Here is a 14,985-nt window from a genome sequence, read left to right as displayed (position 1 = left end):
GCCGTCAGCGACTAGTCAATGTTAGGGCAGAACGGAGAGTGGCAAGACTGGTACAAGACAACAGAAGGGCAACAGTGCATCAAATTACTGCAGATCTTAAATCAGGAATCCTCTCAAATGATCTCTGAACGCACTGTTCGCTGTACACTGCATTGTATAGGATATGGAAGCTGAAGGCCTGTTGGAACACCTTGGCTGTCTGCAGTTAACAAGATAAAACGTCTCCAATTCGCATTGGAAAAAAGTAATGTGGTCCGATGAATCACGTTACCAGCTGCATCATGCAGATGGCAGAGTGAGAATTTGGCAGAAACAGCATGAAAGCATGCACCCCACATGCATGAGTACAACCCTTCAAGCTGGTGGGGGCAGTGTTATGGTTTGGGGCATGTTTTCCTGGCATGATTTGGGCCCTTTAATTCGTGTGGAACAACGTCTGAATAGCACAACATACCAAAGTATCGTTGCTGATCAAGTTCATCCTATCATGTTGATGGCGTATCCCAATGAAGATGGCTTCTTCCAACAAGACAATGCGCCATGCCACGGTGCTCGTACTGTGCAGGAGTGGTTTCAAGAACATGAGGGAGAATTTACCTTGCTTAGGTGGCCCCCACAATCACCAGATCTCAATCCAATTGAGCATTTGTGGGACGAAGTTGAAAGAGCCATCAGGCAGCTGGTTCCACAACCATCAAATCTCACAGAACTGGACAGTGCTATTCATCAGGCATGGTGTCAGATTCCTCGCATCACCTTTCATCATCTCGTGTAGTCAATGCCAAGAAGAATCGCCGCAGTATTGAAGGCAAAAGGTGGCCCAACGAAGTACTGATGGGGTGGTCATAATAATCTGGCCACTTAGTGTATATGTGTAGATATATATATAATACATACACACAGCCTGGCCACAAAAAGTTACCAACTGGATTGAGCTAGGCAAATAGGTCAGAGCCTTTCATTGGATAAGTGTTATGATCTGGAGTTGCTTCAGTTGGCCAGGTCTAGGTTCAGCAACGTTATGTTCCCAAAAAATTAGGTCAGCTGCCTCCCTGAATGACCAGGTTTTTCTCTTCCCTGATGGCACATTGGGCATATTCCAAGATGACAATGTCAGGATTCATCGGGCTCAGATTGTGAAAGAGTGGTTCAGGGAGGGTGAGACATAATTGTCACTAGGGTTGCACAGATACCAAGTACAGTACTCGGTACAAGTACCAATACTTTTGAGCTTCAGGACTACACTAGAGAAAAATTCAAAAATTAGGAGGCAGCTGTCATGTGTAAGGAGCACACTGAGCTCCTGGGATTTGTGCATCTCTGTTTTAATGTACGATTTTGTTTTTATAAATATAAATAAAGGGATGCACAGATACCAGTTTTGCGAGTACGAGTACTGGTACTTGCCGAATACTTACAAGTACTGATACATTTTTGTTTATTGTCATGCGACAGTTTTTCTAAAACAATAAAGACTAATGACTTCAGGACAGTGGTGGAGCGCCAGAGCCAGGTCCCAGCTGCAACCCTGGTAGTTCTCATGAAAATGCCAAGTATCGGCACTGGTACTCGAAAAGTATCTGTGCATCCCTAATTGTCACACATGGATTGGCCACCACAGAGTCCAGACCTTAACCCCATTGAGAATCTTTGTGCTGGAGAAGACTTTACACAGTGGTCCAACTCTCCCATCATCACTACAAGATCTTGGTGAAAAATGAATGCATCTCTGGATGGAAAAAAATGTTGTGACATTGCATAAGCTTATCAAGACAATGCCACGGCGAATGTGCGCCGTAATCAAAGCTAAAGGCCGTCCAACAACATAGTGTGTGATTTGCTTTTTTGGCCAAAGTGTGTGTGTGTGTGTGTGTATACACACACACCTTCTGGCTGGCTATCAGTGGTGAATTTAATTAATGAATCTGAAATTCTGATCCTCTTCTGCGATGTCTCGGGCAGCACGTAGCAGATAAAACACCTTCATATGGCAAAACAAGTGAAAATACTGGAAACTGGAAGCGTCATGCATGTGGGGCGTCTTTCCTTATGACATGAAACAAAGCATGACTGCCCAGCAGTAGGTCATTAAAACCAGAACTGCTAACACAACGCTTGGAGCAGACAGAGGGAGGGAGTGGGGGAAGGGGACTGGTTATGTAAAAGGATTCTCTTTCATGAAAAAAAAACTGAAGCTGAAGTTTTTTGGCGTGTGATCAAGACACTTTAGGGCTAGTGTGTACATGTATGCCTCTATAAAAGGCAAGGGCAGAACATACATCTGAATGTAACAAATATACCCGGTGTTATTTTGTATCCAGGTGTCAGGGTCATTGTGTAACATTGCATCAGTTTCCCTTCACCAGTGTGTCTCAGCTTTGCCATTTGTTGTTAGCAAGTTTCTCATACATTTTAATGTATTTTAGCCAATGTAGGTGAAGTATAGGTTGCTGGGGGTGGGGAATGGGGTTGCACTAAAATGTACAATAATGCATGTTACATGTGCTCCCATTGAAGGGGGGGGCTGATCGGGATAAAGTAATCACTGTATAGTCGTCACAGGTCGGCTAGAACTATGAGGTGAGTGAAAAGCACTCACCTCATAGTTCTCCTTTAGTCATTAATTTTTCATGTGTTACAGGAGGCGCTGGTTATTATTTGGGTTGTGGCCAATCAGCAAATACTCTGTATGCTTGTTGTATGATAGTTCAGCATATCTGAGCCAGGCGTTCACACGTCTCATGTCCTGTAATCTAAGTTCCAAGATTGAACACATGATCTGATCATTTCATATTTTCATGAACAACCCTAGAAAATCTGGGAATGTCCCTGGAATCCCACCACCAGTCAGAAGTATAGACACAAGTGTGGTCGAGGCACCACCATACATAGCTCATTCTCGATAAATATAGAAAGCCTTCAGCACCTCCCTGTGCTTCCCCCTTCATTGAAAATACTCTGCGGCTCCCCTACTTCCATCCATGGGCACCCAGCTACTACCTGGTTGTCATAGTGACGAGCCAAGCCAACAGACCAGCACTCCACGCGGGAAAAAAAACCCTCCTATTTACTTCCGGTCCCTCATTGTGTGGAACGCACGTGACAGCGAGCGCGTAGCTGATTGGAGATGGTTTTCGAGCAGCTTAGTGACGTCAGGAAAGCGCGCAAAATTTCAATCTGACTTGGTGTCTCCTCTCCTGTCAGACAACCTAATCTGGCGTTCTGGCGGGAAAGCAGTTAACCCGCGCTTTACCCGACGGGGGATTTAAATGATGAAGGGGCGCGTTATCTCTTCATTATTAAATCCCCCCCGTGTGGAAATTTATACCGAATGATAGCGTTACACATCCTCGATGAGCCGTGTTCTGTAATGCTGCCCAATGTTAAAAATGGAAACATTAAAGAGACATAACACCGGTTGTGAACGGCAACAACCCTGCTCGGAAGTCCATGCAATGTCCTCCATTCAAAGTTTCGCCTCATGTATATTGTGTTGTGTAACCACCATGAGGACCCGCAGTCAGGGTGCATAACTGTGTGTAATGGCAGCCTTGCATGTGTTGTGTAACCACCATGAAAGGGAGGGGGGAGGTTGAGGAGAGGCGCCTCATCCCGAACTGACGGAGGGGGAAACCTCTACCATATGTATGTGATTGTACTTTCATAAGTTTTATAGCACACTGGGGGGAATTTATCAAAACTGGAGCAAACAGAATCTGGAGCAGATGCCCATAGTAACCAATCAGCATCTCTCTAGTTTGCTCAGGTAAAATTTGAGAATGAGAGAGAGATGCTGATTGGCTGCAGTGCAAATCTCCAGCTTTTGATAAATCCCACTGACTGTGTTATAGTATGTGACTGTGAGGCACAGCGGTCCACCAGGACTATGTACATATATACGTGTGGGTATATTTTTGTACATGTACGTGTGTATATATATCTTTGTACATGTATAACCCATTGTGTGAAAAGTGCGCGCTTTTTCACATACAGGTTAGGTAACAGCTGGCTCCCCGTCGCAGATCTGATTGGTGGAGCCTGGATTCTCTCCATCAGCTCTGGCCAATCATCTCTAATTAAAGAAGGCCGTCCTTACTATTGATTGGCTATTGCTGTCCCGGCGCCAAATGCAAACTGGCCATAAATAGGGACGCCGGTTGGCCGTGTTACTTAATCTTCCCCCTGCTCAGTACACAGTCACCGGCTCCCGCCTCTGTTCACTGCCGCATCTTCCCGCTCGTCTACCTCCTGTCACCATGCTGGCTTCCCGCAAACCTCTCGGAGCTGTGAATGAGAACATGTCCCCCATGAAGAACCTGAGCCTGGTGGACAAAGAGAACACGGTGGGTCCGCTTTCTGGGGGGAAATGGGATGTGACAGGGAGGATTCTATGTGAGACTTGAGGGGGAGAGACTGAGCTTAGCATTGCTCATCGGATGTGGAGGGAAGATGGTACAATGAGAGGCCGAGGGGTTTAGGAGGGAAAGCTGTAAGGTCGGAATGGGACGGGAGGTGTTATGTAGATCTGCAGGGACTGAGCTTCTCAATTATTTCTCCCGGGGGACTGGGCTGTATTATCCCCCCCCCCTCTGGGCTGGGTGGAGGGACTGGGCTGTATTATTCCCCCCCCCCCTCTGGGCTGGGTGGAGGGACTGGGCTGTATTATTCCCCCCCCCCCTCTGGGCTGGGTGGAGGGACTGGGCTGTATTATTCCCCCCCCCCCTCTGGGCTGGGTGGAGGGACTGGGCTGTATTATTCCCCCCCCCCCTCTGGGCTGGGTGGAGGGACTGGGCTGTATTATTCCCCCCCCCCCTCTGGGCTGGGTGGAGGGACTGGGCTGTATTATTCCCCCCCCCCCTCTGGGCTGGGTGGAGGGACTGGGCTGTATTATTCCCCCCCCCCCTCTGGGCTGGGTGGAGGGACTGGGCTGTATTATTCCCCCCCCCCCTCTGGGCTGGGTGGAGGGACTGGGCTGTATTATTCCCCCCCCCCCTCTGGGCTGGGTGGAGGGACTGGGCTGTATTATTCCCCCCCCCCCTCTGGGCTGGGTGGAGGGACTGGGCTGTATTATTCCCCCCCCCCCTCTGGGCTGGGTGGAGGGACTGGGCTGTATTATTCCCCCCCCCCCTCTGGGCTGGGTGGAGGGACTGGGCTGTATTATTCCCCCCCCCCCTCTGGGCTGGGTGGAGGGACTGGGCTGTATTATTCCCCCCCCCCCTCTGGGCTGGGTGGAGGGACTGGGCTGTATTATTCCCCCCCCCCCTCTGGGCTGGGTGGAGGGACTGGGCTGTATTATTCCCCCCCCCCCTCTGGGCTGGGTGGAGGGACTGGGCTGTATTATTCCCCCCCCCCCTCTGGGCTGGGTGGAGGGACTGGGCTGTATTATTCCCCCCCCCCCTCTGGGCTGGGTGGAGGGACTGGGCTGTATTATTCCCCCCCCCCCTCTGGGCTGGGTGGAGGGACTGGGCTGTATTATTCCCCCCCCCCCTCTGGGCTGGGTGGAGGGACTGGGCTGTATTATTCCCCCCCCCCCTCTGGGCTGGGTGGAGGGACTGGGCTGTATTATTCCCCCCCCCCCTCTGGGCTGGGTGGAGGGACTGGGCTGTATTATTCCCCCCCTCCTTCTGGGCTGGGTGCAGGGACTGGGCTTTATTATATCCCCCCCTCTGGGCTGGGTGCAGGGACTAGGCTGCATTATTTCTCCCGGGTGCAGGGATTGACCTCTTACTAGTGCATGTGCTGCCCCCCCTGTGCTGAGTACAGGGGTGGACCCCAATATAGTTGCAGGGACTGGGCTTTATTATATCCCCCCCTCTGGGCTGGGTGCAGGGACTGGGCTGCATTATTTCTCCCGGGTGCAGGGATTGACCTTACTAGTGCATGTGCTGAGTACAGGGGTGGACCCCAATATAGCCCCCCCCCCTCTTGCCTGAATGCCAGGGACTGACCTCCATTATATCAGCCTGATCCTGTCTGGCTAGTTGAGTGAAGTCAGGCAAGACTTCAGAGTGGATATGGCTGCTCTGAATAATTGCTTACTATTGGATTGCTTTTTGCTTCTGCATTAATTTTCCGTCTTGATTTTTGTATTTTTTTTTTCCAGCCGCCTTCTCTGAGCAACACCCGGGTCCTGGCCAGTAAGACGGCCCGCAAGATCTTCCAGGATGCCGAGAATGAACCGGTAAGTAGCGCAGTAGGTGGAAGTCACAGTATTGTAGTTCTGTCCTCTAATCCCTGGTCTGCTTCCCTGCATAGTTAGGTGGGGCTCTGTGTGCTGTGTAATGGCCGGCAGTGTTGCTAATCAGCTGTGCAAGCCTGGGGACAGTTCCAACACTTGCATGTAGGCTTTTTGTTCTCCCCCCTGGCTTCCTTCCTCCCGCCCATGGAGGTGTCACTTGACAGACTTCCCTCATTCATTCTTCTGCTCTTTCAGGAAGTGACCAGTGTGTACCATAACCTCTCCCTAGGATATGTAGTAAGATGCCACCACCCACTGCAATGTTAATGCAAACTGCTCGCTCGAATATATTCTTGCTGACCTAGTTTACCTTTACTGCTCTACAATATCTGCCCTGCACTGGGGCACTGCTCTTATACTTCTGCCTTCATAAGACTTTCTATACAGTGAGGGGCCATTAACGCCAGATGTGCTGGGCAAGGCTGCCAGTGTATTGATAAGGCAAAAAAAAGCCTCATGGGTCAGTGCGCCACAACATTGCACGTGTGTGTGTGCTTGAAAAGTCCCCTCTTGTTGTGATGCAAACCATCACAATGCTGCTGAAGTGACTAGAGTTCAATGCAATGTTTCCGTAAAGCTTTAACAAAAGTAAACTGCTATAAGCCACAATCAGCGCACCAGCACTGTTCCTTCTAGTGCAAACAAGTGGCTGGCTGGTGTGAACCAGCCCTGAAAGTCTGTCCCTGTTCACACCTTCACATTCCATCAATCTGTAGTCACAAAGTATGCAACGTGCTTGCAGTGCCATTACCTGTTATGTGTGTTGCCCGCACATTAAATGCACAAATGTGTAGTGAGAACACAGTGCCTGCAGCAGAATCTTACATGAGCTACTTTCCCACGCTGGTTGTGGCACCCATTAAAATCAATGGGGATGAGTGTGCATGAACATGTGTGCTCATGGAATGCAAGTTGTGAACAGGGACTAATCTACCAGGTACCCTGTCACCTACAGTGGTCAATAACATGTAGTGTTTAACATGCAAGAGGGGAAAATCCTTGTTTAAGTGACCATTAGCTTTAAGAGGTATGAAGGTGTATCTGCGCTTTGTCTTGCCCTTTAAAATGCAGATTGTAGCAGTTATCATTATGTGACTTTCTTTGTAGGTAAAGCCTAAGGAGCAGAAGAACCCAAGTATTCAAGACGAGCCCCTCCTGAGAGACAACCCCAACCGCTTTGTCATTTTCCCAATCCAGTATCATGATATCTGGCAGATGTACAAGAAGGCAGAAGCCTCATTCTGGACTGTAGAAGAGGTAAGTCTGGACAGATAATATACAGTTGAAATAATGTGCCATCTAAATGTGCCCCTGAAACACTATCATGCAGAAAATACTACAGTGCAACAGTGTGCTACTAAGTACTTGCTATGTAAAATATAGCACACCATGCAAGGACCTTTTTTTTTTTTTCCTGCTTTCGTATGGCAATAGGAAGCTGCCTGCTCTGCAGACACTGGCAAACCTTCATTCATTGTTTCTAGCACATTATATTGCCAGCCTCTAAGGTAAACCAATGTTCTAGTCTAATCTAGGTTTTTTAGGATTTGTCCCCTGCTAATTTGGCTCTTGCATGGTTTTTGATGAACTTTTTTGTATTCTAGGTTGACCTCTCAAAAGATCTTCTGCACTGGGAATCTTTGAAGGAGGATGAGAAGTGGTTTATCTCACACGTGTTGGCTTTCTTTGCTGCCAGTGACGGAATTGTAAATGAGAACTTGGTTAGTACATGCGTACCTGGGTCAGACAAACCTCTCCTAGGGTGTCGGCAATACTCACCACCGATTGATCACTTTAATGAAGCAACTGATAGATGAGCCTCTCAGTGTAGTGCTCAGTTCTAGTTAATGGATGCATAGCCACAGCATAAACCTAATCTGAACAAAAGTGAGGCCCTGATGCTTGTCAGAACCTCGACTTCAAATGATAGATGGAACATGCCTCTTACATGGGCTGTGTGGCCAGACCTATTGCCGGTGTCTAGTTTTAGAGAAGTTAATCTCCCTACACTCTTCCTTCTCGGCCTCAATAACAAATTTAAATGGAATCTAGAAATGTCAGTGTTTAGTATGGTTGGCTCTGCAATGCAGCAGACTTAATTAGCAGAAACTTGTAACAAAAATCCCAATGGTCAGCATTCACTAATCGCCACATTATTTGGCATGGACCAATGTGTTTTACTGTTTACATCTAACTGGAAATAAGTTGTAGCTAAAAATTTAATGTAATAACTTGAGCCCTGACTTTACTAATGTGTGGTGTTCCTACAGGTCGAGCGTTTCAGTCAGGAAATACAAGTCACAGAAGCGCGCTGTTTCTATGGATTTCAAATTGCAATGGAGAACATTCATTCGGAGATGTACAGCCTTCTCATTGACACATATGTTAAAGATCCCAAAGAGAGGTAAGACTGCTGTGCTAGCAGGGATGCTGACTGAAAACGCAAACCTTTACGTAGTTCAGTCCTGTTCTAAAACCACTTTTTTTTTTTTCAACTTCAGGGACTTCTTGTTCAATGCAATTGAAACGCTGCCATGTGTGAAGAGGAAGGCGGAATGGGCACTCCGCTGGATTAGTGATAAAAATGCAACCTATGGTGAGAACTCAAAGCTTGATCATGTGGCTCAATGTCTCTGCCAGCTGACACCCATGTCCTGGTAGCTTAGTCAATGTGTAGTGTTTGAGGGGCACTTCAATTGGAGGGGGAAGGCTTGATGCAGTGGATAGGGTTTAGCTCTACCCACAACTGGTCTTATTACTGTATGTGCCTTGTCCCTCTGACTCCCCTCCCCTGTTTTTGTGCATGTCGAGGACAAAACATCAAATGGGTCAAACTCCTGGATGGAATTGTTTTAAGCAAACCTGTTTTTACAAAAAAAATCAGCAACCTATAAATGAGTTTATAGTAAGCAGGTGGGGAGTAGAATCTCTGCTCTGTAAGAGCTATGGGTGCTGCTGGTATCAGGTGGGTCTATACCTGGTCTGTCCCTACTGTGTTCAGTGACTTCTTACCAGTTGCTCCATCAATACTTCTGTAGTAACAGCTGTCTTTGGTGTCCTACAGAAGCTGGATATGTGTAATACTCATAGCTCTTAAGGTGCCCATACACCTTACGATTAGCTGACGATAATCGTATGCGATCGACTTTTCGTCCGCTAATCGTATGTGTGCATTGCAGTGTCCGACCGATAGTACTGTACAATCGTACGACTTTTGACGGTCAAGCATGTTTGAAAACTTTGCTAGATCGTACGTTTGTCGTAAGGTTGCTGGCGTTTCCATCTGTCAAGTCGTACGATGTACACTGCGCTTGCGCTATAACAAATACGGCAAATCTCCCTGCTAATTTGGCTCTTGCATGGTTTTTGATGAACTTTTTTGTATTCTAGGTTGACCTCTCAAAAGATCTTCTGCACTGGGAATCTTTGAAGGAGGATGAGAAGTGGTTTATCTCACACGTGTTGGCTTTCTTTGCTGCCAGTGACGGAATTGTAAATGAGAACTTGGTTAGTACATGCGTACCTGGGTCAGACAAACCTCTCCTAGGGTGTCGGCAATACTCACCACCGATTGATCACTTTAATGAAGCAACTGATAGATGAGCCTCTCAGTGTAGTGCTCAGTTCTAGTTAATGGATGCATAGCCACAGCATAAACCTAATCTGAACAAAAGTGAGGCCCTGATGCTTGTCAGAACCTCGACTTCAAATGATAGATGGAACATGCCTCTTACATGGGCTGTGTGGCCAGACCTATTGCCGGTGTCTAGTTTTAGAGAAGTTAATCTCCCTACACTCTTCCTTCTCGGCCTCAATAACAAATTTAAATGGAATCTAGAAATGTCAGTGTTTAGTATGGTTGGCTCTGCAATGCAGCAGACTTAATTAGCAGAAACTTGTAACAAAAATCCCAATGGTCAGCATTCACTAATCGCCACATTATTTGGCATGGACCAATGTGTTTTACTGTTTACATCTAACTGGAAATAAGTTGTAGCTAAAAATTTAATGTAATAACTTGAGCCCTGACTTTACTAATGTGTGGTGTTCCTACAGGTCGAGCGTTTCAGTCAGGAAATACAAGTCACAGAAGCGCGCTGTTTCTATGGATTTCAAATTGCAATGGAGAACATTCATTCGGAGATGTACAGCCTTCTCATTGACACATATGTTAAAGATCCCAAAGAGAGGTAAGACTGCTGTGCTAGCAGGGATGCTGACTGAAAACGCAAACCTTTACGTAGTTCAGTCCTGTTCTAAAACCACTTTTTTTTTTTTCAACTTCAGGGACTTCTTGTTCAATGCAATTGAAACGCTGCCATGTGTGAAGAGGAAGGCGGAATGGGCACTCCGCTGGATTAGTGATAAAAATGCAACCTATGGTGAGAACTCAAAGCTTGATCATGTGGCTCAATGTCTCTGCCAGCTGACACCCATGTCCTGGTAGCTTAGTCAATGTGTAGTGTTTGAGGGGCACTTCAATTGGAGGGGGAAGGCTTGATGCAGTGGATAGGGTTTAGCTCTACCCACAACTGGTCTTATTACTGTATGTGCCTTGTCCCTCTGACTCCCCTCCCCTGTTTTTGTGCATGTCGAGGACAAAACATCAAATGGGTCAAACTCCTGGATGGAATTGTTTTAAGCAAACCTGTTTTTACAAAAAAAATCAGCAACCTATAAATGAGTTTATAGTAAGCAGGTGGGGAGTAGAATCTCTGCTCTGTAAGAGCTATGGGTGCTGCTGGTATCAGGTGGGTCTATACCTGGTCTGTCCCTACTGTGTTCAGTGACTTCTTACCAGTTGCTCCATCAATACTTCTGTAGTAACAGCTGTCTTTGGTGTCCTACAGAAGCTGGATATGTGTAATACTCATAGCTCTTAAGGTGCCCATACACCTTACGATTAGCTGACGATAATCGTATGCGATCGACTTTTCGTCCGCTAATCGTATGTGTGCATTGCAGTGTCCGACCGATAGTACTGTACAATCGTACGACTTTTGACGGTCAAGCATGTTTGAAAACTTTGCTAGATCGTACGTTTGTCGTAAGGTTGCTGGCGTTTCCATCTGTCAAGTCGTACGATGTACACTGCGCTTGCGCTAACGAAAATACGGCAAATCAATTACCACATTTCGTCCAGGTGCTTTTGGTTAATTACGGCTAAATGATTCTTGTGATCATCGGGGCAGGATGGGGAAAAGTTTCGTCCGATAATCGTAAGGTGTATGGGCACCTTTAGACTTTACTCACTGCCTGCAGAATTTTGTGATACCATCAGCATAAATGTTTTCACTTCCAAAAATGTACTTCTGTATTGTGTATGCTAGAGTGCCAACAATTCTGTTTTTGGTAGGTGAGCGTGTGGTTGCATTTGCTGCTGTGGAGGGAATCTTTTTCTCTGGATCATTTGCAGCCATCTTCTGGCTGAAGAAGCGAGGGTTGATGCCTGGTCTCACATTCTCTAATGAACTAATCAGCAGAGATGAGGTAAGCATGCTCCCTTGTCCCCAAAAGCTTACTTTTTTTCTTTTTCTATTGGATTTTATGCATGTGCTAACTGGTCTCTCTGGACCTCTGTCTTGCAGGGTTTGCACACAGATTTTGCTTGTCTTATGTTCAAACACCTTGTGCACAAGCCATCAGAAGACCGTGTCCAGGAGCTGATCATTGATGCAGTCAGAATTGAGCAGGTATGTTATAGTGGCTGTAATCTTTACAGCCACTCACAGCACCAAGCTGCTGAAGAGCAAGTCTTGTCATTTTATCTTTGTGCATAGCATCTCTAGACCTGATTTGGTGGTTTAGGGCTAAATTGGGCACTTAGGTGGGTTACTAGAACATGTAGTCTGTTATAAATGAGACAACCTGATCTACCCTGGTGCCTCCTGCATTAAAGTACCTAAACTTCACAAAAATAGCTGTGATAGCATAGCAGCCAATACAAAATAGAGCTAGAGGCAATGGAGACATCACCCCCCTGAATGGATGAAGTATAACAATGATTATGAAAGGTCTACTTTCTGTTAAACTGCATGGCAAAGCGATTCTCTCATTCAGAACGGCATGCTACTGCATCCTTCCACCTCCCTATTGCTCGCTACAGGGCCATTGGAGGTGAAGGGTAATGGTTATACTAGATATCTACAGGACTAATCAAAATTCATTTATCTGGAAAATGATCACTGTAGGCAACCTGCTTACCAATTCATTCATGTGTTTGATGTGACTACCCTTTAAGTCTTATATCCAAACTCTCACTACAGTCATAAGCTGATTCTAACAGGAGTTGGAACATGAGCAAAACACTAACTTATTCCTTTAGATGAAGAAATGCTAAATTGGACTATAAATCTTCCCTTCTCTAGGAATTCTTGACTGATGCACTGCCTGTGAAACTGATCGGCATGAACGGTGACCTGATGAAGCAATATATTGAGTTTGTAGCAGATCGTCTCCTGTTGGAGCTGGGCTTTAGCAAGGTAACTGGACATAAAATGTAATCGGCAACTACCAACACTCTACATCTAGCACTCCATAGCTCGCTAGAGAAATCCAATGCTCTTGGAAAACAAAGGGGGGGGGGGGGGGGGGCCGGGAGCAAAAGTTGGCCTTGTGTAGACTTTAAAGAACACAGGTCACAGTGCCTAAATGCCCAAACTCTGGGCCTGAAGGTAGCTTCATTTACTTTGGGAAAAGATAAGACCCATATTTTGAATAATCATTCTGAGTCCAATCCTTCCATTCCATAATCTTAAGCCCTGAGGAAGAGGGTTGTCTGCCCCCAAACCATTGGAAAGTTATAAGGACAATGTACCAAAATACAGCGCTCAAGGGCGAAGGGCGGGGGGGGGGGGGGGGGGGGGGGCACGGCAGCATAAGTGTTCCAACTTGTACTAAACTGGGCAGCGGAGTGTGCTGTAGATCTTTGCAGTCCTTGCAGAGAGTCTGGCCATACACTGCATTCGTGTTTAGCAGAATCTGCAGGAAATGAGAGATGTGTATGGGCCATGTTGGCACATCAGTTTTGATGTCAGTCCAAACATTGACTGCAACCAAGTGGCTGTAGGTGGCCTGGTTATTCTGACATCTGCAAGCACTGGTGTCGGTATACAATAGCACTGCAAAGGAGATTCCTCTAGCCAATCATTTTCAGGTGTGTAGCTCAACTTGCAAACTTAATACTTTTCATGTAGTAGAATACACTTTATTTTCATGTAGTAGAACAATTACAGCATCCCTCATTGTGATTTCCTGGCTCTTACAATGGTGCTGCTGGATTACTACAAGTTCCCATTGATCTAATCCCTGCCTCTAGTGGCTGTGTATTATACTGGAACCTTTCTGCTATTTCAATGGGTTCACCATAGTTTTATAGCTATGTGCGGTATGAAAGCATTTTGTCTTATTTATTGGACCTGCTAACTTGCTTTTTTCTTTAGTTCTTCAGAGCAGAAAATCCATTTGACTTCATGGAGAACATTTCACTGGAAGGGAAGACCAATTTCTTTGAGAAGAAAGTTGGTGAATATCAGAAGATGGGGGTCATGTCCAAGACATCGGACCATAAATTCACTCTAGATGCGGACTTCTAAATGAACTATTTAAAAAAAAAATCTGTCTGCTGTGACTTGGTTACTTTCAGTATGCAGGTTCTAGACTGTAAGGTGAATGGAAACCTGTTACAGTGGAGAACTATAAGCTACCGGCATTATCTCCATCAGATGTGGACGCTCATCCCTTCTGACAGATCAACTATAGTGTCTGTTTTGGCACATGCTAGTTTACAGTAGGAGCATGAAACACTCATGGGTACAAAAACTTGTACAGCTTGGGGGTATTTTAAAGGGTGCTGTGTACTCTGCAGGGGAACTGCTGCTTGTTGGCAGCTTTTTTTTTTTGTAAATTTTTTTAATGTATTTTTAAGTCAAACTGTGGCACTTTAAATAAAAGTCTTTTAATAAAAATTGTGGTGAAATGCTTGGTTTGGAAGGGTTTAAGTGGCTATTGCTACAGCGCTAATTGTGTCTAGTATATAAAGAAAATGAAGTGCTCTCCTACAATTTATGCACCTGAAATAGTTGGCACTCCTTATGGCAGAGTTGGCATTTCTGGAGTATTAGATTCTAACCCACTGATATTCAATTAGGCAGCATGAGCTTTAGCTGTGGCAGACCTTTCCAGAAACTCCTGGGAATGGTTCTGCTTCTGATTAGTTGGCCCTGTTCACGGCTCCACACATGCGCTCGCCTCTGCCGGACCTTCTCACCGCCCACATCCAAGATCGGCACAGGGACGCGGGGAGAAGTAAGGAGGAGCAGGTGTGGGAATGACAGCCTCCGATAGACAGGTCCGATCTCAAGCAAGTTGCTGCAAGACTGCTCATGTAAGCCTGCACTTTCCCACACATGGTGCTCTATAATGTATTGGTGGGATTTGTATTCCTCTATAGCTGATGGTGCATTGCTCTGTATAATAGCACAATTGGCTATAGAGGAATACATTATATATTGTATGTATAGCTGGGATTTGTGGTATTCTGCATTGCATAGAGGACTACAAATTCCAGCAATTATACATTATACATTATACATTATACAGTGCAATGTGGAATACCACCAGCAATAATACATTATACAGTGGTGCAATGCTTAATACCACTAGCAATGGTACATTATAGCTGGTGGTATTCCACATATGCGCTGTATAATGTACTATTGCTGGGATTTGTAGTCCTCTATAGCCGG

The 14,985-nt window shown here is 46.0% G+C and overlaps 1 protein-coding gene across 5 annotated transcripts; it reads left to right on the top strand.

Moving 5' to 3' along the window:
- Positions 1 to 4,235: 4,235 nt before the first annotated feature.
- RRM2 (ribonucleotide reductase regulatory subunit M2) lies at positions 4,236 to 14,197 on the top strand. Of its 5 annotated transcripts, none has more exons than XM_018559998.1 (10): positions 4,236 to 4,343; positions 6,104 to 6,181; positions 7,358 to 7,495; positions 7,843 to 7,959; positions 8,509 to 8,642; positions 8,740 to 8,834; positions 11,595 to 11,728; positions 11,827 to 11,931; positions 12,607 to 12,720; positions 13,681 to 14,197. In XM_018559998.1, the coding sequence occupies exons 1-10, from the start codon at positions 4,257 to 4,259 to the stop codon at positions 13,831 to 13,833; spliced, it is 1,155 nt and encodes a 384-aa protein (XP_018415500.1). In that variant the 5' UTR covers positions 4,236 to 4,256; the 3' UTR covers positions 13,834 to 14,197. The 5 variants fall into 5 exon arrangements, with proteins under 5 accessions (XP_018415500.1, XP_018415498.1, XP_018415496.1 ...); XM_018559996.1 differs by having other exon boundaries at positions 7,352 to 7,495; XM_018559994.1 differs by having other exon boundaries at positions 7,346 to 7,495.
- Positions 14,198 to 14,985: the final 788 nt, after the last annotated feature.

Source organism: Nanorana parkeri, unplaced genomic scaffold (assembly GCF_000935625.1).
Source record: "Nanorana parkeri isolate BGI_ZX_2015 unplaced genomic scaffold, ASM93562v1 scaffold425, whole genome shotgun sequence".
In the NCBI taxonomy this organism is placed as follows: domain Eukaryota; kingdom Metazoa; phylum Chordata; class Amphibia; order Anura; family Dicroglossidae; genus Nanorana; species Nanorana parkeri.
This window is presented reverse-complemented; position numbering and strand designations above follow the sequence as displayed.

Coding starts and splice junctions, on each gene's coding strand:
- RRM2 (XM_018559994.1), top strand. CDS start 4,257: ATGCTGGCTTCCCGCAAACCTCTCGGAGCTGTGAATGAGAACATGTCC. Junction 4,344..6,103: donor TGGTGGACAAAGAGAACACG/GTGGGTCCGCTT, acceptor TTTTTTTTCCAG/CCGCCTTCTCTGAGCAACAC. Junction 7,960..8,508: donor GAATTGTAAATGAGAACTTG/GTTAGTACATGC, acceptor GTGTTCCTACAG/GTCGAGCGTTTCAGTCAGGA.